Here is a 27,907-nt window from a genome sequence, read left to right on the forward strand (position 1 = left end):
AAGTTATGTCGTATTTTTTAAAGATCCTGATTACTGGAGTTTGGCAGATGTTGAAGTATAGTGGTGATAGTGAGGATCCTTGTGATATTCCACAGTCGTTAACTCGTGGAGTCGATTTGAAGAGTTTTATCCATACGGTTTCTGTTCTACCTGCTAGGAATGATTTAATCCAGAGTAGTGTCATGTCCGTTATATCTATATCTTGCAATCTTTTGATTAGGGTGTCATGGCTTACTGTGTTGAAGGCTATAGAGAGGTTGAGCAGGATTAGAGCTGAGGTTCTGTTGGAGTCTGAGTTTGTTTTTAGGTCGCCCCAGATGGATAGTAGTGCCAATTCTGTTCTTCTTGCAGGTCTAAAGCCGACTTGTGCTTGGTCTAGTAAGTGGTGTTTCTCTACACATTCTTGGGTTAATTAGTATACGTATGTTTCTAGGAATTTTGCCGGGTAGGGAATGTTTGAAATCGGTCTCCTACGTCGCCACTTGTGTTTTTTAAAAGTGGTTTCATATATGCTGATTTGAAGGATCGTGGTACAGTTTCTGTTGTGAGTGATAGATTTAAGAGGTTTCTGTAATATTCTGATGGCGTTTCTTGTGCAAGGATTGATTTGTAGATGTCAGGGGGGCAGGGGATCCATGGGTGATCCTGCTTTCTTACTGTCTTTTACTAGCTTGAGGAATGTCTCTACTGATATTTCTGGGAAGTTTTGGAGTTTATGCTGTGGCTCCTCGTCAAGTCCGATCGGTTAAGTGTTGGGGTTGGTTGGTCTGATTTGTATGATTTGTCGGATGTCATTGATTTTGTTTTTGAAATGGTTTGCCAAGTCATTGCATAGTTTCTGTGAGGGGGTTGGTGTGTTGTCGCAACCTGGTGGGTTTCTCATTTCTTTTACGATGTTGAACATTTCTTTTTGTGTGTTGGTGGCATTAGTGATTCTGTCATCATAATGCCTTCTCTTTGCCATTTGAATTTCCTTCTTATATGATCAGATTTGTTTCTGGAACTGGGTTTTCTTATCTTGGTTGTATTCTTTCCTCCATTCTAATTCCAGCTTCTTGTTGTTATTTTTCATGGTACTTAGTAGTGGGGTGGACCATTTTTCCATTGTTCTTTTTCTTGACGGGGTAAAAGGATTTTCCGTGGCGATGTTTTCGATTGTATCAGCAATCCATTTGTGGAGTATCTCCAGTTTCCCGTCTAGGTCTGCCTTCTCCAGTTTAGCTGTTGAAGGTTTGGTCGTCACCAGTTGTTCAATTATGTTGCTTGCTTTGATGGTTTTCCAGTTTCCTTTTGTGGTGGTTGGGATCTTGAGGGGCTGGATGCTGACTTGAGTTGGTAGTGTGATCACGAATTGAATGATGAGATGGTCGATCCAAAGTATTGTGCCGTGGTGAGACTTTTTTTCTTGGCAAAGATTGCATCAAGGGTGTGTCCTGCCGAGTGTGTTGCCCCTTTGACCAACGGTTGTAGTTTCATTGTTGTTAGCGACCCAATTAGTGAGTTTTGAGAGTTGCCATGTTTTTCTTCTAACCAAATGTTGAAGTCCCCCAGGATTACTAAATGTTTTAGTTATAAGAAACTAGCTACCATCATCCACCCACATGTAAAGTCAACAGTGCATGAAATAATAATCTTAAAAAACAAACTAGGTTTGATGCAGAGTATGGAGAAGTCAAGCTTAAACTCTTAAATGTATTTAGAAAATTGAACTGATAACCAGTACAAAGTAGGAAAAGCCAAACTAGAGTTTGATGGCTATCTAGTGTGACAGAAACATGATGATCAATCCAAAAATTTGAAAAACTGTTAAAAGGGAGATGGACATAGGAAACACTTGTGACTTTTGTCTAACTGTTTTTATGGGGGGACTATTGGTGCCATTCCTTTGCTAGTTAACCTTCTCGAGGATGATTGGTATGATCATTTTTTGACAGGCACTTAACTACAGGTATCATTTTGAGAAATCCAGTTATACCCATCACTCATTCAAATGGTTATATACTATATAGCATTGAAAGCCAACCGCAAGGTCAAGCCCAAGGCATGGATAAACCTCTAGTATAAATATACTCAAAAGATCCTGAACTCTGGCACTTTTTGTTGTTGTATATTGTTCAATGTGATACTATCTCTTGAAGAAATTTGAAGTAGTTGGCTTGGGGTGCAGACTGTGAAAAATAAATAAAAAGAGACCACATCTACCCGTATCATTATAGACCTCTGTAATATTCTTTCTAAAATTTGGGGAAAGCCCTCCTGCGAAAATTAAAAGATTGGAGGACAATTGTATTATTTGTAATCTCTAGGCTGGTTTCTACAGGGGAGTAAGCGCGCTAGACCAAGCTTTTCACCTATTTATCCTTTTACTAGTTTTTGTCATGATCAAGAAACCATCTTTCTATTTTCTTTGTATTGCTCTGAGAACAGCTTTTGATGATGCTCCTTGGAACAATTATGCAACAAACTGTTCTCTACATGATTACTCTCTACCAAATGTGTGCTGCACAATGGCAATTATACAAATGTTTGCTTTGGCCCTTTTGGACAAAATACAAGGTGTTTTCCCATAGGAAAAGAAGTCAGAGTGAGCTGTGTACTGGCACCATGCTCTTTTAATTATATTTCATGATTCTTTAAATATCCCCTCTAGAACTGATGCTCCAAGTTTGGGAGGAAATAGCATTGGCATTTTACTTTTGCTGACAAAGCAATATTAATTTGTAAACTGGCAATGGGATTACAAAAACAGGTGGATGCTTTCTATAAGGAATGTACTCAGAATGGTTTGTAAGCAAATGCAAGTAAAACCAAATTCATGAATGTATGATACATTAGAAAATAGAGTATAGTATTGTAAAATGAACCTCTAGAGCAACTTGTTATTGTTATTTTGCATTTATATAGCGTCTTATATACCATTGGTATGGTCTGAAGGCGCTGGTAGGTTGAACGCCCTTGGGAACCGAAGTTCAGATCAGTAGAGAGAGTAGAGAGAGTCAAAAGGTGCATGTGAGCACCGGGTATGTGTGCAGCTGGTGGGTTTCGTGTAATAGCTGCGTTTTAGCGGTAGGTGTGGTGGTTTAGAGATCAGGAGTATGTGTTTGTTCTGGCAGGATTTATCCAAACTGGATGTGGCTGTGTTAGGCCTGAGGAGAATGCCTGGCTGGGGGGTGTGTAACCAGCAGTGTTTACTTAGAATGATGTGGGGTGTGCGGCGGATATTGGTATGAGAACAGTTATACCGAATGGTGTCATAGTATCTCTGTGTTCTAGTTGAGTGGTGATGTAATGGAGAGAGTAAGCGCATAGTGGTATGAAATGATGGGTTACATGCTCTTTCAAATGTTCTCTGCATTCCAAACCATACTATATACCTCACGCAATTCTATGTGCTCCAGTCCGTTCCATGCACTTCAATCCACTCCGTGCAGCCCAGTCTGCTCTACACACTTCGGTCCGCTCCACGCACTCATGCATTCCAGTCTGTCCCGCGCGCTCCAGTCGGCCCTGTGTACTCTAGTCAGCCCCAGGCATGCACTCTTGTCTGCCCCACGTAAGCACTCTTGTCTGCCCCATGCAAGCACTCCTCTCAGCCCCATGGTCTATGCATTCAGTAGCTCTACGTACACAACCATTCTACGCACTTGTCAGTACTGAATGCCGTATGTGCTCCTTCTTTCTACGTACTCGTCCACTCCACGCAGCACGTCCATTCACTCTAGGCAATCGTTCGCTCCAGGCACTCGTTCGTTCCAGGCACTCGTTTGTTCCAGGCATTCTTCCGCTTTATGTCCTCACACGTGCTATGCATTCACCTGTTTTACGCACTCACTCCCTCTATGCACTCACCCCACTCACTTGTTTTACGCTCTTGCCCCCTCTACGCACTCACCCCCTCTTGCACTCATCTCCTCTATGCACTCACCCCCTCTAGGCACTCACCCCCTCTACGCACTCATCCCCTCTATGCACTCATCCCCTCTACACACTCATCCCTCTATGTACCCCTTTTTTTCTTAAGCATTCATTCGCTCATATGCACTCGTCTGTTCTATATATTTGCCGGCCCTACCGACTAGTCTGTTCTATGTAGTCCTCCGCTCTACACATTATTCAGCTCAGCTCATCCGTCCCACTCCGCTCGACCATCCGTTCCCCGCACTCTGCATGCATTCCGCATTCATCCATTCTACATGCTTTTCCGTTCTATGGACTCACCTGGTCTGTGTAACTCATCCGCTCTAGGCGTTTGTCCCCTCTACCCCCTCGTATGCACTACACCTTCATCTGCTCTACGCAATCACCCACCCTACGCAATTGCCTGCTCCCTGAACTCAACAGTTCCCTGCGCGCATTCGCTCTCCACATTCATCCGCTCTCGTCATTCATCCACTCACATCTGCTCCTGGCACTCATCTGCTACCCGGCACTTATCCACTCCCGGCACTCATCCGCTCCCGGCCCTCATCCGCTCCCGGCACTCATCTGCTCCCACCACTCATCCGCTCCCAGCACTCATCCGCTCCCCGCACACATGCCCTCCCCCCACACATCAGCTTTATGCCCTTGTGCTTTTCACGCATTGAACAGCAATATCCTGTTCCATATATTCATCTCTACACTCATCTGTTCTATACCTTCATCTGCTCTGTACACTCATCCTCTCTCTATATACTCACCCGCACTATACATTAATCCGCTCTGTACACTCATCCGCTCTATAGGCTCATCCGCTCTATACACTCATCCGCTCTATACACTCATCCGCTCTATACATTCACCAGGTCTGTACATTCATCTGCTCCAGCGATCTACACACTCTCCGCACTCATCCACTATCCACACTCATGCGCTCTACATACTCATCCGCTCTACATACTCCTCCGGTTTACGCTCATCCATTCTGCACATTCATCTGTTTTACGCACTCCTGCGTTCTACTCGCTTCTCTGTATTTGCGCATTCATACGCGCTACACGCTCGTCCGCTTTACACACCCAGCCGCTCTACACACTCATCCGCTCAACATGTTCATCCATTCTATACACTCATCCGATCTACATACACATTTGATTTCCACACTCATTCGAACTATATAGTCATCTGTTCTTCCACTCGGGCATTCCTCCACTCAGCGCATTCATCTGTTCCACCTGCTTCATCCATTCTAACTATTTCATCCACGCCATTCACTTTGTTCATTCCTCATGCAATATGTCCATTTCAGGAGTTTAAATCTCTTTACCGTATCTGTATGATTTACTCTTATTAACCATTCCTCATGCATTATGTCCATTTCAGGAGTTTAAATCCCTTTACCGTATCCGTATGATTTACTCTTATTAACCATTTCACTGCTTTGATCTACTTTATTAGTTTGATTCTGTTTGTCCTTCTAATTTATATTAGGGTTATTAGCTGGCAATTTCTCGCATCAGGTAGTTTGTTGGATTGGTGTCATTGAGATGCTGTTAGTTTGTTTGGGTTAGTCTGGTACGGGTTGGTTTTAGGGGAAGAGACAGGTTTTCAGCAGTTTGCGGAAAGACGTTAAATCCTCAGTTAGGCGGATGTGGGGTGGGAGTGAGTTCCATAGCGTGGGGGCCAAGGCTGAGAATGATGATCTGCCTAACCTGACTGAGTTTGTCTTTGGTATGAATAGGAGGCCGGCTGAACTTGATCTTAGGGTGCGTGGGGGGTGATAGGGTTTTAGCTTGTCTTGAAGATATTGAGGTCCGGTTTTATGCAGTGCTCGATGGGAGATACATAAGGTTTTAAAAGTCACTCTTCAGGCTACTGATAGCCAGTGCAGCGTCTTAAAGGCTGGGGAGATGTGGTCTCTTGGGCCAAGCGCAAGTAGCAATTTGGCTGCCGCGTTTTGTGCCCTTTGGAGTTTATTCAGTTGGTACGTGTGTACTCCGAGGTATAGGGGGTTTGCGTAGTCCAGTCTTGATATAACGATTGATTGGACCGCAGAGAGTCTGTTGGGAAAGGAGAGATATGGAAAAATGCGCCTAAGGGTTTTAAGGTGGTAGTGGCAGGACTTTGAGACGTTGTTGACTTTGCGCGAGAGTGTTAGGTCAGAGTCAAGGGTGCATCCAAGATATTTCACTGAGTTGGAGGAGGTCGGTGAATTGCCCATGGAGGATGGCCATGGTAGTGGGTGCGGAAGAAGTTCGGAGTTGCCACATACCAAGATTTCCGTTTTGATGGGGTTTAACAAGAGGTGGCTTTGGGTCATCCAGAGTTCTATGTCAAGGAGGCAGGAGGCCAAGTCAGGCCGGGAGTTGGATTTTGAGTTCAGGAGTTTTAGAATTAATTGAGTGTCCTCGGCATAGTTGTAACACAGTATGTTGTGTGAACGAATTATTGGTGGGAGGGTGATCAAGTGGAGATTGAACAGGAGGGCGGATAGGCATGCTCCTTGTGGGACTCCCGTGTCGACTGGTCGGGCTTGGGAGGTGTAGGTGGAGAGTATCGTTATTTGGTACCTATCTTTAAGGAATGAAGCTATCCATTTAAGAGCGGTTCCAAAAATTCCTAGAGAGTGAAGGCGGTGTAGGCGGATTGAGTGGTTGATTGTGTCAAAGGCGGCGGATAGGTCAAGAAGGATTAGTGCAGCGCATACCGCGGAGTCTGCTGTCATTTTGAGGTCATCCCAAATTGAGGTTAGGGTGGTTTCAGTTCCGTGACAGGCTCTGAAACCTGATTGGGCGGGGTCAAGGAGATTGTTGGCTTTGACAAAGGCATTTAGTTGGGTGTAAACGGTTCGGTCAATGAGTTTGGCAAGGAGCCTGGTGTTTGAGATGGACCGGTAGTTTTTGGACTCGAGAGGGTCAAGCAAAGGTTTTTTAATTAGAGGTTTGACATGAACCGTTTTGAATGCGTCGGGAAAGATGCCAGAGGAAAGGGAGGCATTTATGATGGATCTTGCGTGTTCTCCTGCGCAGGTGGAAGCAAACATTTCTTTGAGGGTTGTGGCAGGGCAAGGGTCCAGCGGCGAGCCAGATGGTTTGCGGGCAGATAGAAGTTTGAGAAATTGCTCTGGTGATATTGGACTAAAGGATTGGAACGTTGGTTGCGTAGTGGTTGCAGCTAGTGGGCTAGCCGGTATGAGGGAGGAATTGCCTGGTGGATGTAAGAGAGCCAGTTTGGTGACTAGAGTATTTGTTCTTTCGAGCGCCGTGGTGTAAAAGTGGAGGGAGAGTGAGTCGCACAGTGATTGTGAGGGGGTCGGGATGGTCATGGTGCAAGCCGGATTGGTGAATTCGGAGATCATTTTGTGGAGTTCTTTGTATGGGTTTTTGCAATTTATGATTCAGGAGTTGTAGTGGGCTTTTTTTGCTTTTCAGATTTCAGCCTTGTACTGATAAAGGTGATTGTTGAGTTGGCCGGTAGGTGTTGGAGACTGGAGGAGTGCGTTGGCTAGGTCTGGGACGATTATTAGTTTTTTCCAGCATTTGCGTAGATTCGGAGGTTCAGATTCGAGTACGGGAAGGGGGTCGGGTGAGCGAATGGTGAACGAGAGAATGAAGTGATCAGACCAAATGATAGGGGTGGGGGGCTTTGAATGAATCAGGGTGTTGGAGCTAAAGATGGCATCAAGAGTGTGTCCTTTATAGTGATTCGGGCCATTTATGTGGGGTTGGAGGTTAATTGCGTCTAAATTTTCAACCAGAGAGTGTGTCATAGGGTTGGTGGGGATGTCGAACCATATGCTGAAGTCTCCAAGAAGGGTGAGGTTGGGATGGTTTAGTTGAAGGGTGGCAATAGAGTCGCAGAGGTTGTTTGCGAATTGTCTATCATAGCCAGGGAGCCTGTAGATTATTAGGAAGCTGTGTGAGAGCGACGGGAAGAGGGATAATTTAACAAGGAGAGATTTGCAGGAAGGAATGGAAGGTTGGTTGTCAATGATTGAGGCGTGGAAGAGAGACTTGAAGACGAATGCTACTCCCCCTCCTCTGGAGGGACGGTTCAGTGGGATGAGGAAGGAGTCAGGGGGGAAGGCTTCAGTAGCAATTGGGGCGAAGTCGTCAGAGAACCAACTTTCGGTGATGAAAGCCAGGTCTGGTTCGTCAGAGACAAGGAGGTCAAAGATGCAGTGTCTGTTTTTTGCTACGGATCGGGCATTAAATAGGATGCAGTTTACATCGGCAGGCGAGGTTGGTCTCGGAGCTGGAGCGGAAGGGGGTGGTGACGGAGAGAGTGCAGACTGTGGGAGGGGGGTAGGGTGTATGATGATTGATGGGAATAGTGGGCGAGCAGAAAAATTGGCGGGCTTCAGGCAGGATTGGGTGGCTGCGTGTGTTAGGATGATCGGGTTTTGTTCGAGGGATTTGAAGGTGGGGTGTGGGCGGTTAGGAGTTTCAGTTGCAGTTGATGAGAAATCGAGGGAGAGGGGTTTCAGGAAGGGTGAAGCCACGGGGGAAGGAGGTGACTGCGGGAATGCAGTGGTGGGTCGAGACAGGGGAGGCGAAGAGTGCTGCGAGATTGAGGGGGACCAGGTACGTTTCCTCTTTAGTTTCTTTGTTGCGATTGGAGTGTGGGAGAGGGTAGGGGGGTCAGAGGGGGAGAGGGATGCGGCTTCAGTTCTTGCTAGGGCTAGGCGTGCCGTTTATAGGGAGGGGAAAGGGTGCAGTCGGGGGGGAAGGTGGCGGGGGTTTGTGGGCAGGGCGGGGGGTGGATGATTGCAGGGCGGGGTGTGCCTGGTATGATAGTGAGGGGAGCGGGCATGGTTAATATTGGCAGGTCGGTGGTGGGGTTCAGGGGCGGAGTGGTTTTAGGGTGGCTGGCTCGCCATCTTGCCCCTCTGGCTTGGTGTTTGGAGAGGGGGATGGTAGGGAGTGCGGAGGAGGGTGGGATGATTTGGGCAGGGGGGGTGGGAGGGAAGGGAGATCGTGGAGTGGGGGCGGTGCACAGTGATCGTTCCCGACAAGCTCTGGTGGCAAGGGTGTACTCATGCTTGGTACAAGCTTTTAGTTGGTATTTAGGAGGGCTTTCTAATTGTAGTTCTAAATTCAGTGAGGGCACGCTTTTAGCTACACTTCCAAGTTCAATTTGCACAGAGATGAAATTAGACTATTAGGCGCACTTCTTTGTTCAACTGTATATAGAGATGATATTAGGTCTACCTCTAGATTCAATTTTGTATAGAGATGATATTAGGTCTATCTCTAGATTCAATTTTTTTGTAGAGGGGGTATTAGACTATTAGGCACACTTCTCTCAATTTGACTTTATACAGGGAGGTTATTAGGTGTGATTCTAAAAACAACTTTGTACAGAGAGGTTATTAGGGAGTTTAGTCGGTTCAACCAGGCACGGTAATAGACTATTAGGGTATTGGGCACACTTCTAAACTCAACTTCTAAATGCACAGGTATTAGACTATTAGGATATTGGGCACACTTCTAAATACAACTTCTAAAAGCACTTCTAAATCTAACTTCACCTATAAGCTATTGGGCACACTTCTAACTTCAACTTCTAGTGCACTTCTAAATTGAACTTCTAAATGCACTTCTAATTCAACTTTCACAGAGAGGCTATTGGGCCCACTTCTAGATTCTACTTTCACAGAGAAGCTATTGGGTACATTTCTAAATTCGATTTCTTAAATGCACTTCGAATCCAACTTTCACCTGGAAGTTACTGGGCACACTTCTAACTCAACTTCTAAATGCACTTCTAGATTCAACTTTTCACAGTGGGGATATTGGGCACACTTCTAGATACCACTTTCCATGCGCGGCTATTGGGTACACTTCTAAATACAACTTTCACAGACAGGCTGTTGGGCACACTTCTAAGTTCAACTATCACAGAGGAGTAATTGGGACACTTCTAAATTCACTTCTAAATGCACTTCTAAATTCAGCTTTCACAGAGAGTCTATTGGGTACACTTTTAAAAATCAACTTCTAATTGTACTTCTAAATTCAACTTTCACATAGAGTCTATTGAGTACACTTTTAGTTTCAGCTTTCTCAGAGATGCTATTGGGTACACTTCTAAATATGACTTCTAAATGCACTTCTAAATTCCACTTTCACATAGAGTCTATTGGGCACACTTCTAAATTCAACTTTCAATGAGTAGCTATTGGGCACACCTCTAAGTTCAACTTTCCACAGAGAGGCTATTGGGCACACTTCTAGGTTCAACTTTCCACAGAGAGGCTATTGGGCACACTTCTAAATTCAACTTTCAATGAGTGGCTATTGGGCACACTTCTAAATTCAACTTTCTGTGAGCAGCTATTGGGCACACTTTTAAATGCAACTTTCAGTGAGCTGCTATTGGGCACACTTCTAAATGAAACTTTGCACAGAGGTGTTACAGGGCACGCTTCTAAATTCAACTTTCCACAGCGAGACTATTGGGTACACTTCTAAATGCAACTTTCAATGAGCGGCTATTGGGCACACTTCTAGGTTCAACTTTCCACAGAGAGGCTATTGGGCACACTTCTAAATTCAACTTTTCAATGAGTGGCTATTGGGCACACTTCTAAATGCATCTTTCCACAGAGAGGCTGTTGGGCACACTTCTAAATTCAACTTTCAATGAGTGGCTCTTGGGCACACTTCTAAATTCAACTTTCAATGAGCGGCTATTGGGCACACTTCCGAGTTCAACTTTCCACAGAGAGACTATTGGGCACACTTCTAGGTTCAACTTTCCACATGGAGGCTATTGGGCACACTTATACATTCAACTTTCGATGAGTGGCCATTGGGCACACTTCTATATTAAAGTTTGCACAGAGGTGTTACAGGGCACACTTCTAAATCCAACTTTCCACAGCGAGGCTGTTGGGCACACTTCTAAATTAAACTTTTCAATGAGTGGCTATTGGGCACACTTCTAAATGCAACTTTCCACAGAGAGGCTGTTGGGCACACTTCTTAATTCAACTTTCAATGAGTGGCTATTGGGCAAACTTCTAAATGCATCTTTCCACAGAGAGGCTGTTGGGCACACTTCTAGGTTCAACTTTCCACAGGGAGACTATTGGGCACACTTATACATTCAACTTTCGATGAGTGGCCATTGGGCACAGTTCTATATTAAAGTTTGCACAGAGGTGTTACAGGGCACACTTCTAAATTCAACTTTCCACAGCGAGGCTATTGGGCACACTTCTAAATTCAACTTTTCAATGAGTGGCTATTGGGCACATTTCTGAATGCAACTTTCCACAGAGAGGCTGTTGGGCACACTTCTTAATTCAACTTTCAATGAGTGGCTATTGGGCACACTTCTAAATGCATCTTTCCACAGAGAGGCTGTTGGGCACACTTCTAAATTCAACTTTCAATGAGTGGCTATTGGGCACACTTCTAAATTCAACTTTCAATGAGCGGCTATTGGGCACACTTCTAAGTTCAACTTTCCACAGGGAGGCTATTGGGCACACTTATACATTCAACTTTCGATGAGTGGCCATTGGGCACAATTCTATATTAAAGTTTGCACAGAGGTTACAGGGCACACTTCTAAATTCAACTTTCCACAGCGAGGCTATTGGGCACACTTCTAAATTCAACTTTCCATAGAGAGGCTATTAGGGACACTGGTCAGTTCAACTAGGGCACGCTATTAGGCACACTTCTATATGCAATGAAACTACAGATGGAAGAGATTACAATGGTGTAGCTTGAATATTTTGAGTACATAGGAATGAGATGATCTGCAAATGCTAGATGGGGTGCTCAAATCACGAAAAGCTCCCTTATTTTGATTCAGAGTCATGTTGACCCTTCAAGTTAATTCATACTGACGGCATGCAGTATTATAAGTCCCTTTTGGAAGCATTTGTCGAGGAAATACAGCTAAACTCGTAATCAGGAACCGCACATTGTGTCAATAGATACCATTACTATCCTATTAAAAGGTTTTCTATTAATTGACCTTGAATGGATGTAGAGCAGAATCAACCCAGACAGGTTTTGAATCTGTGCCCAGCAGGCTGAGCATAGATATATGGGTTGAGTGCTTACCTAATTGAGTTATCGTGGTGGCCTGCAGCTAATCTCATCAGTGGTGATGAGTTATATCCTCCAGATCCTTTAGACGCCATCTGTTGAGAGTGTATTGCCACTTGGGGAACATCATTAGTCATGGGAAAGGAATGGAATGGGATCAGCCTGCACTTGCCTAGAAGGCCTGGGCCCCCTAGGTCATCCTGGCGCTGCCCCCACCTGACTTGCTGCAGATGAGGCAGTGTGCCCAGCAAGAGAAGCTTGGAAGCATCTGCGCTTACATCAAGGGCTCCAGAGATCTGCCTGCCTCCAATCATCCCAGAAGACCTGGGGCCTTCATTTCTTTCCAGAGCTTCTTCGTGTGACTAGTTGTAAAAAAAAAACAGTGAGCCCAACCTTCCAGCGAGAGAAGATAGAATGCAGCCCAGTTTACAGAAAGGGCTCAAAAACTCCCTACTGCCTAGCCTCAGCCTAGATGGGGCCTTTATGTCCTCCCGGCACTGCCCACGTGACCAGGCCTCCCTACAAATCAGCTTCCTAAGGGCATCCAACCCATCGGTGGTGAGGCAAATTGCAGTTGACAAAGAATGTCACCCCTTTGCCGGTTTAGCTGGCTTACCATCTACTCCACTGAATCTAACATGGCTATGGTGCTTAGTGCAGGAAGGACTTCAACCCATACTGTATCCACCCAAACCTAGCCCCATGTTTTACCACCATATTATGGCTATGAGAACCGCTGCAACCGCTGATTGTCTACCTCCTAACTACATTTGCCAACTAGTCAACGCACCACCACCTCCATCTAGAACCTCTGACCTTTTGTTTTTGGTCAATACTCATCTAGCAAATGTATTTCAAAATCCTATTTAATAGAGATTATGCTTCTGTCCACTCTCATTCTCCACTCACTCATGTTTTCCCTACCGTTGTCATGGGGCTCATTAATCTCACTCCACTTGATCCCTGCCATCTTCTTTCCACGCAATGCTTGCATCCTATCCCTATTCTATCCTTCTCATCCCTCACCATCAGTCCCCTGTCTTCTTTAACCTGATCTATCCCTCTTGCCGTCTACCTACTGCCTCCCACCATCCCTCTTAACATCTCCTTTAGCCATGTATCACACATTTAGGCCGTGGAATGCCCGTTCTCTCTGTAGCAAAACCACAATTTTTACTCCTCGCTTTCACTCTAACCTTCCTCCGTAGTGGTGATGGCTGTGACTGAAAAGTGGATCACACAAAACATCAAAGTATTCTGCCACCTTCTCATATCTCGACTGCACAATTACACTCTAAGGGAGGAGATGGTGTGGCCCTAATTGTCAGGAATGATATTCCCTCTGCACCTATACTTATCCTATCACTATCATAACCATTGACAAAGAAACCATTTATCACACCCCTGTCACCCTAGACCTTGCCTTAGATTACCTTGATCTTCTTGTGAAATCCCTATTCCCTGTGAACTCACCATAGTCATGGGGGACATAACCCTCTTTAATCTGACAAGAGAACATCATATCCTGCTTGATTCCATTCTCTCTGTCCAATCCAATGTATCTCTCTACAACCAGTTTACACATACTTATGGGAACATGCTGGAATTCATCTTTCTTTCTTCCTCATTCCTATCAACTCCACCCTCTACACCTATCAAAATCACTGAATGTAAGTTTCAGCCAGACTCTTTACATACATACCTATACCTGATGAGCTCCTACCTCCAAGCTCTGTCACACTGGATGCCTGCTCCATTGAAGAGGTGTTCCAGGACTTCACTACACACTTGCCACCCCCTTTGAGCAAACCTATCCTGCTCAATCCATCTTGCCATCTTGCAGCTAGCCCCAACCATAGACCTCCTCAGCCATTCAAAATCTAAGATGTAACATGCGATTACACCCTAGGCTCTGGAAGAAGTCATACTCTCCTTCACTCCGTACTTCCTACACTGAGGCATTGGTAGCTGGTTGGAGGGGCGTGAATATTTGCATCGAATATGAAAGAGCAACGGAAAATAGCAAAGGAGCCTGAACCATCCAAGGGCGAATTGAGGGGTTCTTCTCACTAAAACAGTTCTTTAAATAACTGATTAAAATGGTACATTAGACAGCAAAATTGTGTTACAAGCCACAGAAGTTGAAATAGGTTTTGTAAAGTAGCACATGAAAAAATCCAAAATATTCACCAACAGTGCACAGGAGTCTTTTGCAACACATTTTCATGAAGCCATTGGCCATAATATATGCCAGTATAAAAACATTTTCATGCTCCCTGTGCCTAAAAATGTTCATGTGGGCTACTAATATATGTCAGCATTAACATATAAGAACTTTGCCAGTACAAAATGCAATGCACAGTAAGAAAACATGACCGACTGGCTACACCAATGAAGGCCAGTCTAGCCATGTAAGAACAATTGTCATGTTTGCATTACTCTTTATGCCCACTAAAAATACCATGCGACAATTAAAAAGTATATCCAGACTGGATGTACTAATGTAGACCAGTCTGTTTGCTTTACGCTTGATGCAAAGTACAAAATGCCATGCCACAGTAAGGAAGTATATCCAGGGGTGTGACCTAGTGAGGCATTGAGGAAGATGGCTCTTTGAATGCCTCCAATTCCTTTGGGGATCGAAATCTGCCCCATGAACCATGCCCTGGCCTTAATGGGGCACAACATTCTTTCGAATGCTGGCCAAACTGATCTGTATACTGCAGAGCTTTCAAATCTGCCAGCAGATACAGAAACCCTGGGGAGGCCAACTGGCGTCTACAAATCAATGATACTAGTTGGCAAGGATATTTCTGGGATTAGGGACAGACCTTCTCTGACGCTGATTCCCCTCCCAGAGCTGACGGCTGACCCCTTTGCCCGGATTCTCCTGTTCACTAAGTGTGTGATACCCTGAACAGCAATGGGGGATCTCTGCAGGTGTGGCTGTCATCTTTCCTGGACTAGGCAGAGTGTATGGAGATCCCTGTACTTCCTGGATCTGGCTTGATCTTGTCGCCTCTCCCTGCATCCCGGGGTTGTCTACTTCTGGAGGGCCATTGGTATTGGATGTAAGTCAGAGGGGAGACTAGCGGTTAACGATGCTGTGAAAACATCATGACCTTCGGGCCTAGAGGATAGATTTGTCAATTTACTAACTGTGACTTCATACCGCTTAAGCTAATGTGGGGTAAACTAATATTGTTTGACTCCTTTTGTTATACAATTTAGACTATACCACACATGAATAGACGGAAAGACAGAAGGATACAAACATAGACATGCACTAAAGAATATTATGTCAGTAACATGGTTTGCAATTTTTGTGGAAAATAGTTACTGACCTTTTTTATGTCCATGTCATCTAAATGGTTCTGAACAAATTGCACAGTTGCATTGAAGTCAGCTTGGTTAAACTCATATGGTATATTCCATCCCAGGGGGCCAAACTTGCGTCGCTCTTGGACAGTAGAATGCAAAAAACCTACTGCATATAGCATTGGTTTCCACTGAGTCATATTGCTGACATCCAGCAGATCCTGGCTTACACCTGTTTGAACCAAACAAAAGAATTATGAATAAACAACTTATTTAGGTGTTGTGTTCTATAGTACTGGTATTCATTTTTACTAAGCTACTGTCCCAATAGCATATGTTGTTAAATAGAATAGTATACTCCAAGCTTTGTACTCAATTGCCCAAACATGTTCATATTGATTGTGAAATGGAAGTCATTTTTATAATTATAACAGTGATGCGGGTGCAATGGGCAAATAGTAGTTTGCATTATAACATTAACACAAAATGACCAAAAGCTATGAAAAAAAAGTCAAATGTGTTATTAGTGCAAATGGGTGAACACAAGCGAACAGTATGGCATTTGTTCACAAACACAATGTATTTTAGATGGTACATACCACAATAAGTTCTTTTTAGGCCAGCCTTGAGCCCCTGTGGGGGTTCATTTGTGAATTTAATGGACATCTGAAGAAGGGTGATGGGAAACTGTTTGTGAACCTCTGTAGTCATCCACAGCCGAAACATCTCATGAACAGTCTCTGTTTCAACAATTGTGTCCATAAGCTCATCCATGAAGTTAAGACCCAGGTGGCAATTTTGTAAAAGGGCCCATCCTCCCTTTATAAATAAAGTAAAGCACATCAAATTAAGTCTGGGTTAAATGGAAACACAAAGAAATCATAATTCCATTCATTTCACAATTCTTTTTTGCTTATAAATTGCTTTGAGAATGTTTACACATTTAAAAAAAACAGGTAAGCAGAATTTTCAAAATAAAATACTTAGCTGTGCAACAATATACAAGTGGATAGGTAATGTTCTTTCTGATGGATGTCCCTGCCACAGATACCTCATCTTTGATATATCCGATATCCTGCTTGCAGCATCGGAAACTTTTCGGCAGCATAGGGCGTTGTGCGTCGTTGACTCCAGGCCGCTCGGCGGTTTGCATCCAGCACTCAGCCGTGATGTTGACACGTACAAATAGCATGCAGCGCGCCCCATGCCTCAGTTCAAGTTTTTCACCTCTTATTGCACAGCCGTCTTGAAGGCCAAACAAGCACCCAGATGTTGAAAGAGAGGAAGATGTAATCAATGGAAATTCACCCAAAGATAGAGGGGCAGGTTGGGAGAGAGATGAGGAATCTGTGGGAGAACAATCCATCAGAAAGAACGGTATCCAGTGATTTTGACGAAATCATTTTCAGAGTGGTATTTTTTTAAAAAAAACTTTTATTTTTGGCGGCAAAGGTTACATGGTACATACATCAAGGCAACAAGCAGAAGTAAGAAACAATATGTGGAGCAGTGCATAAGCTGTTGTACATAATCACAGTAATGTCAGACAATGATCATACAAGATACATATGAATACGAGTTTATGTTGTAGTAGTGGACACTGAAGGGGTGGGGACGAGCCAGAGCCGGGTGTGTCTTCACTACGACTGTTAAGGTACGAATTGAATTCCACCCAGATGTTCTTGGGTCGAGAAGTGACGGGGAGCATGGATATATATTCCTCCTCACAGTTCCGTGACCAAGTAAGCATATGTAGCCATTTGTGGTGCGCCGGGAGGAGGGGACTTTTCCAGTTCTGAAGTATGCATTTTTTGGCTATCATGCACCCAATATTAAGAAACTTAGCCAAACGTCTGGTGTCATCGGTTTTCCAGGCTCCAAAGAGGACGGCTAAAGGATCAGGGTCAATCACTGTGTCAGTGATAGCCGTGAGCGTTTCTAGGATGCTTTCCCAGAACCCCAGCAATTTGTCACAAGACCAGAACATGTGTAAATGGTCAGCTGCCGTCGCCCCGCAGCGGGGGCAGGGGTGCGCCGTAGCACGGGTGAACCTCGAAGTCCTGTGTGGAGTGTAGTAAAGTCTATTTAGAAGTTTGTACTGCATGACACGAAGACGGAAATTGAGAGAGACTTTCTGAGTGTGTAGGCACATATCCCTCCAAACCCTATCTGATATTTCTAGATCTAGTTCGCCAGCCCATTCATCACGTGCCTTGAGAGTGGGAGTAGGGGTAGCCTCCTGTAGGATCTTGTAAAGTGATGAGACTACTCCATGGGCACCTCCAGAATTGGCAATATATGCAATGGCTGAGTTGTCTGGGGGCTCATTGGGGAATGTGGGCCATTTGGTGCGAAACGCAGCTCGCAGTCTGTAGTATTGGAGGGTCTCCAAGGCGGACCCGGTGTGCCCCGGTTTCCAAGTTTGGGGGTCGATGAACCTGCCCTCGGGGTAGAAGTCCGTCGGTGCTTGGTATCCCAGCATCCCCCAGTGTCGGGCCAGTGCCGCATCATGAGTGGGTTCTAAGCCGGGAAAGGTCCACACAGGAAGCCACTTGTAGTACGGAGAGGCTTCAGGTGTCTGAAATAGCAAGCGAGCCCAGGCTTGAAGGGTCGTGCTGATTGGGTCAATGGGAGAGTCAGGTGTGTAGCTCCGATGTAGTATGAGGGACATTAGGTTGACACTAGCAGCTGCCAGTCGTTCCAGTTTGATATGGGGACGCACCGGAGTGCCAGGGTACCAGTGAGTGGCATGTTGGGCCTGGGCCGCGGACCAATAAAGTGACAGATCTGGAGCCGTGAGTCCCCCTTGTCTATATGGGAGTGCCATGTCCGTCCACTTTTTGCGTACTGCGCCAGAGTGCCAGAGGAACTGTGCACATAGTGTGTGTAGTCTAGTAAAATATTGCCTCCCGGGCCATACGGGTACGTTGCTAAACGTGTATAGAAGTTTGGGGAGTAGGATCATTTTAATGAGGGGGAGCCGTCCAGCAGTGGATAGTGGGAGGGCACGCCACCGTAGGAGTTTAGTCTCAGCTATTTGTGATATCGCGGAATAGTTATCAGCGATAAGGGTGGATTTGTCTAACGATATTTGCACTCCCAGATATCTAACACCATTCGGTGACCAGCAGAGGGGGTATTCAGTGGTGGGTTGCCGGGTGGAATTAGTGAGCGGGAAGATCTCTGATTTGGAATAGTTAATAGTGAAACCGGAGTGGGTGCCAATGCGGGTGATGTCCCTTAGTATGGGGTCAAGGTGTGTTGCAGGGTCTCTGATGTATAGTAAAACATCATCCGCATATAGAGATATAATTTCGGGACTGTCTTTCAGTCTTATTCCCTTGCGGGCGTGATGAGCACGGACATAGTCTGCCATCGGCTCTATTGCTAGGGCAAACAGAATAGGAGAGAAGGGGCAACCCTGTCGGGTGCCCCTGAAGAGTGTGAAAAGGTCAGATGTCAGTGTATTGGTTCTAACCCGCGCCACAGGAGAAGTGTACAGCAATTTGATGAACCTAATCATGTTTGGGCCTATGCCCATGGTCTCCAGCACTAGCCATGTGTATTTCCAGGAGACCATATCAAAGGCCTTCTGGGAATCAAGCGTGACCGCCACAGCTTGTACATCTTGATCAATGCGGGACATCACGTTAAACAGTCTTCTGATATTGTGGGAGGTAGACCTTCCGGGTACAAAGCCGGCCTGGTCTTCATGGACTAAATACGTCATAATGGGCAGGAATCGGTTAGCTATAATTTTTGCAAAAATCTTTGTATCGAGATTCATAAGGGAGAGGGGTCTATAGGACCCACATTCATCGTCAGGTTTACCAGGCTTGAGCAGCACTGTAATGGCTGCTTCGCGCATGGAGAGGGGGAGGATAGAGGCACGGAGCGATTCGTCCCAGACCTCAAGCAGCCTGGGGGCGATTATGGCGACGTGCTCTTTGTAGAAATCGGCGGTTAGGCTGTCAGGACCCGGGGCCTTGCCTTTGGGCAAGTCAGAAATGGCTGTTACAATTTCATCTAGTGTAATTGGGGAGTCCAATTCGTCACGAGTAGCAGAGGAGATCTCTGTGGTGGGGATCTGGTCAAGGAGTTCACGCATATGTTGTTCTGTGTGTTCAGTGGGTTGAGAGTAGAGGGACCTGTAGATCTCAGCGAACGTGTCTAGGATTTGTTGGTCAGCCCATTGTGCGTTGCCATGTTTATCTTTAATAGAGGTGATCTGCATCCGGCCAGATTCGCATTTTAATAGCGTTGCTAATGTTTTCCCAGGCCTGTCTCCCTCACCATATTTCCTGGCTGCTTGCGGGCGGGTAAAGTATTGTGTTTCACTGACGGCGAGCTTGTTGTATGCCTGGAGTTCATCGGAGATCTGAGCAAGTATGGCGGGGTCCGCCCTAGTGGCACATTGTAGCTCCAATTGCTTCAATTTGGTTTCAGATCGACCCAATGCGGCTATGATTGATTTCAACACCCCAGCCTCCCGGGAGATTGACATACCCCTAATATACACTTTGAAGGCGTCCCACCTGACTGCAGCCGAGGTGTCCGGAAGAGTGTTGTGTTCAAAGAAAGACAGAATGTCAGCAAGTATTTCAGCCCTAAATACAACATCCCTAAGGGCCTCGGATTTGAAACGCCAGGTGGTAAACGTCGGGACAGGTATCCCCAGCCTCGCCGAGAGTGTAATCGGGGCATGATCAGACAGTGTGCGAGGTAGAATCTGGGCTTCCACCACCCCACCTATGACTCCTTTTGATACAAGAAATAGGTCTATCCTAGAGGAGCTATCGTGCACTGATGAGTAGTAGGTGTAATCTCTCCGTTAGGGGTGTAGCTTTCTCCAAGCGTCACAGATGTCAAGTGTCATAATGTGGGCTTGCAGCCTGCGTGCAGCACCGGACAATGAACGAGGAGCAGTTCCAGTTCTGTCCAGGACCGTGTCAAGGATAAGATTGAAATCCCCACCCCACAGGATCGGTATGCCCATATATCCCAGCGATATGGTGGTGATATTGTCAAAAAATTCGGGGGAATCCACATTGGGGCAGTAGGTATTGACAAGTAGATATTCTTTGTTAGCCAGAGTGCAGTGCAGTAATACATAACTTCCCTCGGGGTCGGTGTAGCTTTTGTGCAGTGTAAACTTAATGGATTTGTGGATCATCGTTAGAACACCCCTGGATTGAGTGGAAAAGGAGGTGAAGAATCTCGCCGGTCCCCATGCAGGGGCCATAGTTCTTGGTATGGGGCCATTGGAGTGCGTCTCCTGTAGGAGCAGTAACTTGCAGCTGTGTCTGTTAGCATAAACTATGATTTTACGGGCCTTGGTGTGATTGCTTAGCCCACGGATATTCCAGGACATTATGACGGTAGACATTGCAGTAGTAAATATCCTATCATACCGCACACATTTTTAGTGGACATCCCGGACCCAACAGTGGTGTGTGCCCCAACGTTTGAAGTCGAACATGCATTCATGGACCTTTAATGCTCGCACCATGCAACCTCGTGTGCCTTTTTTAGATAACACCCCGTTCCCACCCACCACCCTCACCACTAACCCAAATTTAGTAGTGCAAACGCCAACCCCCCCTACCTGTGCACAGCCTGATCGACCCCAACCTGATACAGCTGATGCAGGAGCCCAACAGGGGCTAACCCATTACATAAGTATAAAGAACAGTGCAATCGCAATGGGGTGCGCTATTGCCATGCGCTAGCACGCTTGGAGCCCGTGGGATCCGTTAGAAAACAAGCAGTGTTTGCGGTATAAAAATGCATGTCGCTGCATCTATCAGTGGCCGTGCCGGGCCTGAGTGTGGATCAGAGGAACGTTACACTTAACAACAATAGGAAGTCAACATGGTCAAGATGAGTAGTTCAACATTATGGTAATTTGACAGTGCGTCTCTGAGAGATTAGGTGCTGTGAGTACAGCCAGGGCTACATAGGAAATGTAAATAGAACAACCAGATACTTGTGTAGCCATCAGGATGCCTGGCCATAGGACGATCAGAGGGAGCAAACCTCGGATGGAGTTCAGTCATTCTGCATCATATCCTCAGCGGGTGGATGAGGGGGAATGTGTGCCTCTATGAATTTCACCGCCTCCGAAGGCACCGTGAAGAAGTAAAGTTTGTTGTTGAATGTGAACTTCAGACGTGCAGGGAATAGGATGGCATAAGGAATGCTTCTCTCCCTGAGCAGTTTCTTAACTCCAAGGAATTGGCGACGTTCCTGCTGGACTCCAGTCGAGAAGTCAGGGAAAATTCGGATCACCTGCGAGTCCATTCTGAGCTCACCCTTCTCACGTGCGAGGCGGAGGATCTGGTCGCGATCTTTAAAACTCAGGATTTTTGCAATAATGGGTCTTGGAAAGTCCCCAGGCCTGGGACGTGGGGCCTGTGCCCTGTGAGCCCTTTCGATCGTGAAGAAGGGGGACATATCCGGGTTGCCCAATAGATCCTTCAAGAGGTTCTCGACAGCCAGTTCGAGTCGGCCCTTCAGCGTGTTTTTCGGGACCCCAATAATGCGTATATTATTCCTCCTTGATCTGGATTCGAGGTCATCACACTTAGCCTTTACTGACTTCATGTCCGTGACAAGGGTGGCCACTGTACTCTGCAATGTGGCTATAGTGTCCTCGCTGGCACCAATTCTATTTTCAGCCTCAGTGATTCGCGTCCCCTGTTGATCCAACTTGGCCCTAAGAGATGCCACATTTGCATTGATGTCATCCAGCTTTTCATGAAATGCAGCGAAGTTTCTTGCCATAGTTTCCATCATGACCGTCAGGTCCGCCTGAGGCCCCTCCGCAGGGAGAGGCGTGTCGGTCTGGTCGCATGAAGAATGGGCCGATTCAGATCTCGGGGTGGCTTTTGCAAATTTATCCATAGCCCCAGTCTTGCTGGTATTCCTGGATCTGTTGGACATTATGTGGTATGAGTACTTAGGCACTATATATGACCTGGGGCTATGCAGAGTAAAGGTCAAATGGAGGAAACCACTCTCTTCTAGATGGTGTAGCAGTAACTCACAGAGTCATCCGGAGCGTATTATCAGGGGAGGCAGTGTCAGGGGAGATGCCCATGCAGTGTGCCTCAATAGGTCACAGGAGAACGGGCCGGCGTCGCGAGGTCCCAGGGGCGTATAGCACAGGTGAGAGCGCGAGGGCCGCAGGTGGAGCGGAGGGATTACAGGGACGCCCGCACGCGGCAGCCACCCCGGCTCCTCACCTCAAGCCTTCGATCGATCCAGATGACAGGGTCCCCCGCAATTCCACACGTCACCCGCAGGGGTGTCACACGCGTCTGGCGGCACAGCAGTGCACCGTGAAGTTCCCCGGCCGCAGGCCCTGCGGGGGAGATGTCCTCGGGGGTCCTGCGAAGACACAGGGGCCGCGGGAGGGAGGGAGCCAGCCAACGGCGCCACGAGAGCGCAAAGCGGCGGACAGCCACGGAAGATACCAGCAGCCAGGCGGTGAAGTCCGATGCGGGATCCACCCACGCGTATCAGGGCAGTGAAGGCGGCCCCCGCGCTCCAGATCAGCCCCAGCCCCCAGGTGACGGTAGGCCAGCGACCGAGCGAGGGAGGCGGGTAGTAGGATCATGCGAGCCTCAGGGCCGCAGGCAGCGGCGAGCCCCGACCGGCGCCACCTCGTTCCCCGCTCGGCAGCAGCGCGGCGGCCCAGTCGGCCCAGTACGGGGGGCAGCGCCGTCGGTCAAACCCAGGCTCAGTAGGTCCGGTTCGGGGCAGAATTTCACAGACAGGTAGCTCCAAGTGTCTGGAAGGCAGGAGCCGGGTTTGAAGATGGGGCAAGATGTTAAACCGCAGTTGGAAGCAGATATGAAGCGGCAGCACACGGAGCTGGAAAGCTAGGCAGCCATTTTGTCGGCTGCTCAACAGCGCCCCCTCAGAGTGGTATTTTTGACCATAATAACAAAAAAACACCAAATCTTTTAGTTTTTTATATATAGGGGGAGGGGAAGGAGTTAAAACGGGTGGAGACAAGGCTGAGGGGGCTTAAAATCATAGGGGAATAGGGGGTTTGGGGTGACCCCCTGTAAGGAACTCATGATCACAACAGTAAAGACAGTCACAAGTCATCACAGTTCAAGGGTGTTTCTTGGCATATAATGCAGGGTGGAAAAAAGCCTAAGGCCTATAATAACAAAATCTATTGCCAGTTCCTCACGCTAAAGTGCGGGATAGGGTTTTCAATAAAGAAAGAAGTGTAAATAATAAGTCAGGGTATGATTGCTAGGGGTCTCCCTTCCCCACGTTTTCAGTACGGGACAAGGTGGGTCTCCTGAGCACAGCATACTCTCGAGCTTTCACCAGCACGAGCTGACAGTTCTGCTCCAGCTATCAAGTTCTCAGAAGGATAAAGTCTCTTTGCAATAAAAAGTGCCCTTGAGGGCCTGATAGTTCCAACAAACAAACATACAGTTCTGTTCTACAGATGCTTTGGGTGATGGTTTAACCCCAGGGTCCCCCCTCTTCTGGGCGCTGACCGTAAACACGAAGTTCTGTTTCACGTATAGCTTTTGGGTGACAACTTCACCCCTGGGTCCTCCTCTTCTGGGTGCAGACCCCAAACACAATCAGGATTCACTCCCCTTGCTTTCTCTCAATGCGGGATTCACTTCCTTGCTTTCTCTCGATGTGGGATTCACTTCCCTTTTCTCTATAGTTCTTAGATCAAAGGCTTTCAACTGTACGTGGATTTTGCTTGACCGCCTGTATGACCATTTTGACCTATCTGGGTGGCTCTCCTACTGCCTTCTGGGATATGTAGTTCTTTTCAACACAGGAGTCACCAGAGTCTCTCGAGGTAGCACCCATGTGGTACTGTTACCCTCTGCAGCTGGTTTTCCCTTTCACAATTTAAAGTTATTTGAACTTTCTTAAAAATGGCAACTTTGCGACTTTCATTAAGCACAGCTCGGTTTTTATTGGCTTTCCCTTCGACTCACCGGCTGTGATGAACCGCTGGGATTTCCTTCATTCTGGAGTAAAGGCCGGTACCATTGGCAGAAGGAATTTTCCTCTCTCCTGCTTATCGGCGTAGGCTTGCCCCGTGTATCATTGACATCTGGTGCGAGACACTTGAGCTATTGTTCGCAGTCTTTTGCTCTCTTACACAAAGGTTCGGCAGGCCTGGGATGAAAAGGGCAAAGGTCGCTTCTCTCCTCGCCACCCTTTCGATTCCTGCCGTCTTTCTCCTTCTCTTGAACTGCTGTGCCTGGTTAGCTGTCTCGTCGTGCTGTCTGCCGTCCTCGTACTGTTCTCTCTTGCTTCACCTTTTATCCCTGTGGGGAATCGAAAGGGGTATAAAGTGTGTGTGATTCTGATCAATTACCTGACTTTGCCTGACCCTTGTATTGGGACATGTCAGGTAGACTACTCTGGTGGTAGTCCGTTCTCTGGTGTTTCGTGCGAAACTGTTTGTGTTGGAAAAGGGCAGGGGCAGTGGTCCTGAATGTCCTACATAGTAGGATGGGGAAAAGGTATTGAAAGAAGGGGGAACATCTTTGTTAGTGTAACACTCAGAGGTACATAAAATGTTCCATCTGGATAAGGTCTGTTTGTTAACAGCCTGTCCCAATGTATGATCAGAATAACCAACAAAAAGTTGATAATCTTGTCTGACTTTAGCCAGTCTGTTAATATAAAAGCTTAACGCTCTCTTGGGATCTAGTCAATGCCGTCTCTCGTCATTCTTGGAAGGATGAGGAGGCGGATAAAAGGCAGGCAGAACTATTCCTTGTGTCAGGTGAAACTCTGAAACCACCTTAGGAAGAAATGAGGGGTGAGCCCTCAAAACAACCTTTTCCTTATAAAAAGTAGTAAATGGTGGCTTTCATGACAAAGTCTGAAGCACACTTACTCTCTCAGCAGAAGTGATCACTATGAGATAATACTCTTTAAAGTCAACATCCTAAGCGGACATGAATGAAGAGGCTCAAATGGAGCTCTCATCAAAAAATGTAGTGCTAAATTAAAATACCAAGCCGGGACTATGAAAGGTACTGGTGGAAAGATTTTTGTCAGTCCCTCTAGGAACTGAATAACAATTAACATCCTTAAAATAAGAGGCTTGTTCAGGCGAACACTTGAAAATGGATAACGCGGCCAGATAATCTTTTGCAGTAGACACTTGTAGCCCCTGATGGGCCAGATGTAACAAGAAAGATAACACAGAGGGAGTGTCACAAGTGAAAGGGTCAACATACTTAGCCCAGCACCAACTGCACAATTTGGTCCAACGGCAGTAGTATGGAGCTTTTGAAATTGCTGGCCTTCTGGCTGAAAGCAACACCTCCATCACGTCTTCCGGAAGATCCCAATGTCTGTATTTCCACTTCTCAGAAACCAGGCATGAAGGTTCAGAATTTTGATTTCTGGAGGGAGAAGATGGCCTTCCTCTTTTGAGAGTAGATCCTTTCTCTGAGGAAGATGGAATGGAGGGCAGGTGGACATGAGCAATCTGGGTCATGGACTTCCCAAACTTCCTCAACCTCCTGATGATGTGAGGAATGACAGGGACTGGGGGGAACACATACAGGAGTGGAAAATCCCATTCCATCACGAACGTGTGCCCCAGAGCTCCTCTCTGAGGAAATTCCCTGAAGCAGAACAGGCTGCATTTCCTGTTGATACTGGGTGCGAGCAGATTCACTTGAGGGGTTCCCCAAAGGGCGAAGATCTCTAAAAGGATTTCCTCAGCTAACTCCCACTCGTGGGAGACTGTGCTCTGCCTGCTCAGAGCATTTGCCATTGTGTTCTATTCTCTAGATAGGAGAACAGGCAACACAGAGATTTCCTCTTGAAGTGCCTAGACTCAGAGCTGCATTGCCTCAGAGCTGCATTGCCTCCATGCACAGAGGTAGTGACTCCTCAACTCCTCTCTTGTTGAGGTAATGCATAGCCACTGTGTAGTCTGTCATTATCAGGATATTCTTTCCTAATGAGTAAACGTTTTGCAGAAGTTAAAGAGATCCTTTAGATTCAAACTTTGCGTAACTCCATTTACCATCCCCAAACTGATGGATTGGTGGAACGATTTAATCAAACTTTAAAACACATCTTTAAAAAAATCAGTGGAAGCAGATGGGAAGAATTGGGACATTATGATACCATGGGCCCTATTTGGCATTAGGAAAACACCTCAGTCTTCTACTGGAGTCTCCCCATTAAAACTCTTAAATGGAAGAGAACCAAGGTATGTGTTAGACATGTTACGGGAAACCTGGGAAGAGGGAGAGAGAGAGAGTTACCCTATCCTTATCCCAAACTTATGGAAGCAGTTTGAAATATAGTTCAGACTAATATGGCCCGAACCCAAGAACACCAGAAAGAATACTATGATAAGAAAGCAGTGATAACATATTTTTCTGTGGGCGAAAAGGTATTGGTTTTACTTCCCTCCTCCGAGAACAAAATTCTCTTCAGGTGGCCTGGCCCTTATGAGATTATAGAACAAACAAGTCCTTCCAACCATAGAATCTCACAACCCGATCGAAAGATTCAAACTCACATCTATCATATAAATCTCCTTAAAGAGTGGAAAGAAAACCCTATCCAAAATACTTCAGTGATATTAACCAGTTTAGTAACTGATGAGAATGAGACCAACAAGTTAATCCCTCCAGATTTGGCACAAAAACCAAAAACAAGATTTAGTATCTCTCCTATAACAATTCCAGGACTAATTTGCAACTGAACCGGCGAGAGTTAAGGGAATGTACCATTATATTCTTACCTCTTCAGGGAAGGTTGTACATCAAAAGCCTTACCGAATCCCTGAGAGCAGGAAAATAATTATTCAAGAAGAGCTAGAAACCATGTTAAGTGCTGATATCAGACTTCACAAAGTCCTTGGCCTTCTCCTATTGTGTTGGTCGCTAAACCTGACAAATCATTGAGGCTTTGTATTGAGTACAGAAAGGTCAATGAAGTGTCACAATTCGACAGTTACCCCATGCCTAGGATAGACAATCTTTTAAAATTATTTGTATTGACATTTTACAACATTAACAAAAAGAATACCCCACCCCCCAAACCCTCGCCAACCCTTCCCCCAAACCCAGAGCTGTGAAACTTTAGCATGCAAAATAAAACATATAAGTCCAACATTTTTAGCAGGTATTGGGAGATATTTCCCCACAGGTGGCTCTATCCCTACCACTACTTGCACTGTCGAGGACACTTGGCCCCAGAATAGTTTCAGGGCTGGACAAGACCATGAAATGTGGAGCTAATCCCCCGCCTTTTACATCTTCGCCAACAATCCAGGGATATCCCTGTATACATAGCTCTGAGCCTCTCCAGGGTATAATGCCATTGAGTGAGGACTTTATACTACATTTCACGCATGCTTCACAGGTATGCTTCGAAATAATGTCCCATGAAACCTCCCAATCTTACACCGATATTTGTTGGTCAAGAGTATGCTCACTCTTTCCCATATAAGACCACATCTCTCAGAACCCCATTCAGATATTAATGTATAAAATGCAGAGATAAGATGTGTGTCCCCTAGGTGAGACGTAATATATTTTTCAAATGCGGCAAAGTGTCTACCCACTACCAGT

At 46.1% G+C, this 27,907-nt stretch overlaps 1 protein-coding gene across 1 annotated transcript in view; it reads right to left on the reverse strand.

Annotated features, from left to right (window-relative positions):
- DNAH5 (dynein axonemal heavy chain 5) overlaps positions 1 to 27,907 on the reverse strand; it is a 4,235,244-nt gene that overhangs the window by 310,330 nt on the left and 3,897,007 nt on the right. Inside the window, exons 72-73 of the mRNA XM_069613779.1 lie at positions 15,902 to 16,121; positions 15,329 to 15,534 (exon numbers count right to left, since the gene is read on the reverse strand). Coding sequence (XP_069469880.1) covers positions 15,329 to 15,534; positions 15,902 to 16,121 — 426 coding nt within the window. The remainder of the gene's footprint in view (positions 1 to 15,328; positions 15,535 to 15,901; positions 16,122 to 27,907) is intronic.

The sequence above is a fragment of the Ambystoma mexicanum genome, chromosome 5p (genome assembly GCF_040938575.1).
Source record: "Ambystoma mexicanum isolate Mex_15411 chromosome 5p, UKY_AmexF1_1, whole genome shotgun sequence".
Classification (NCBI taxonomy): domain Eukaryota; kingdom Metazoa; phylum Chordata; class Amphibia; order Caudata; family Ambystomatidae; genus Ambystoma; species Ambystoma mexicanum.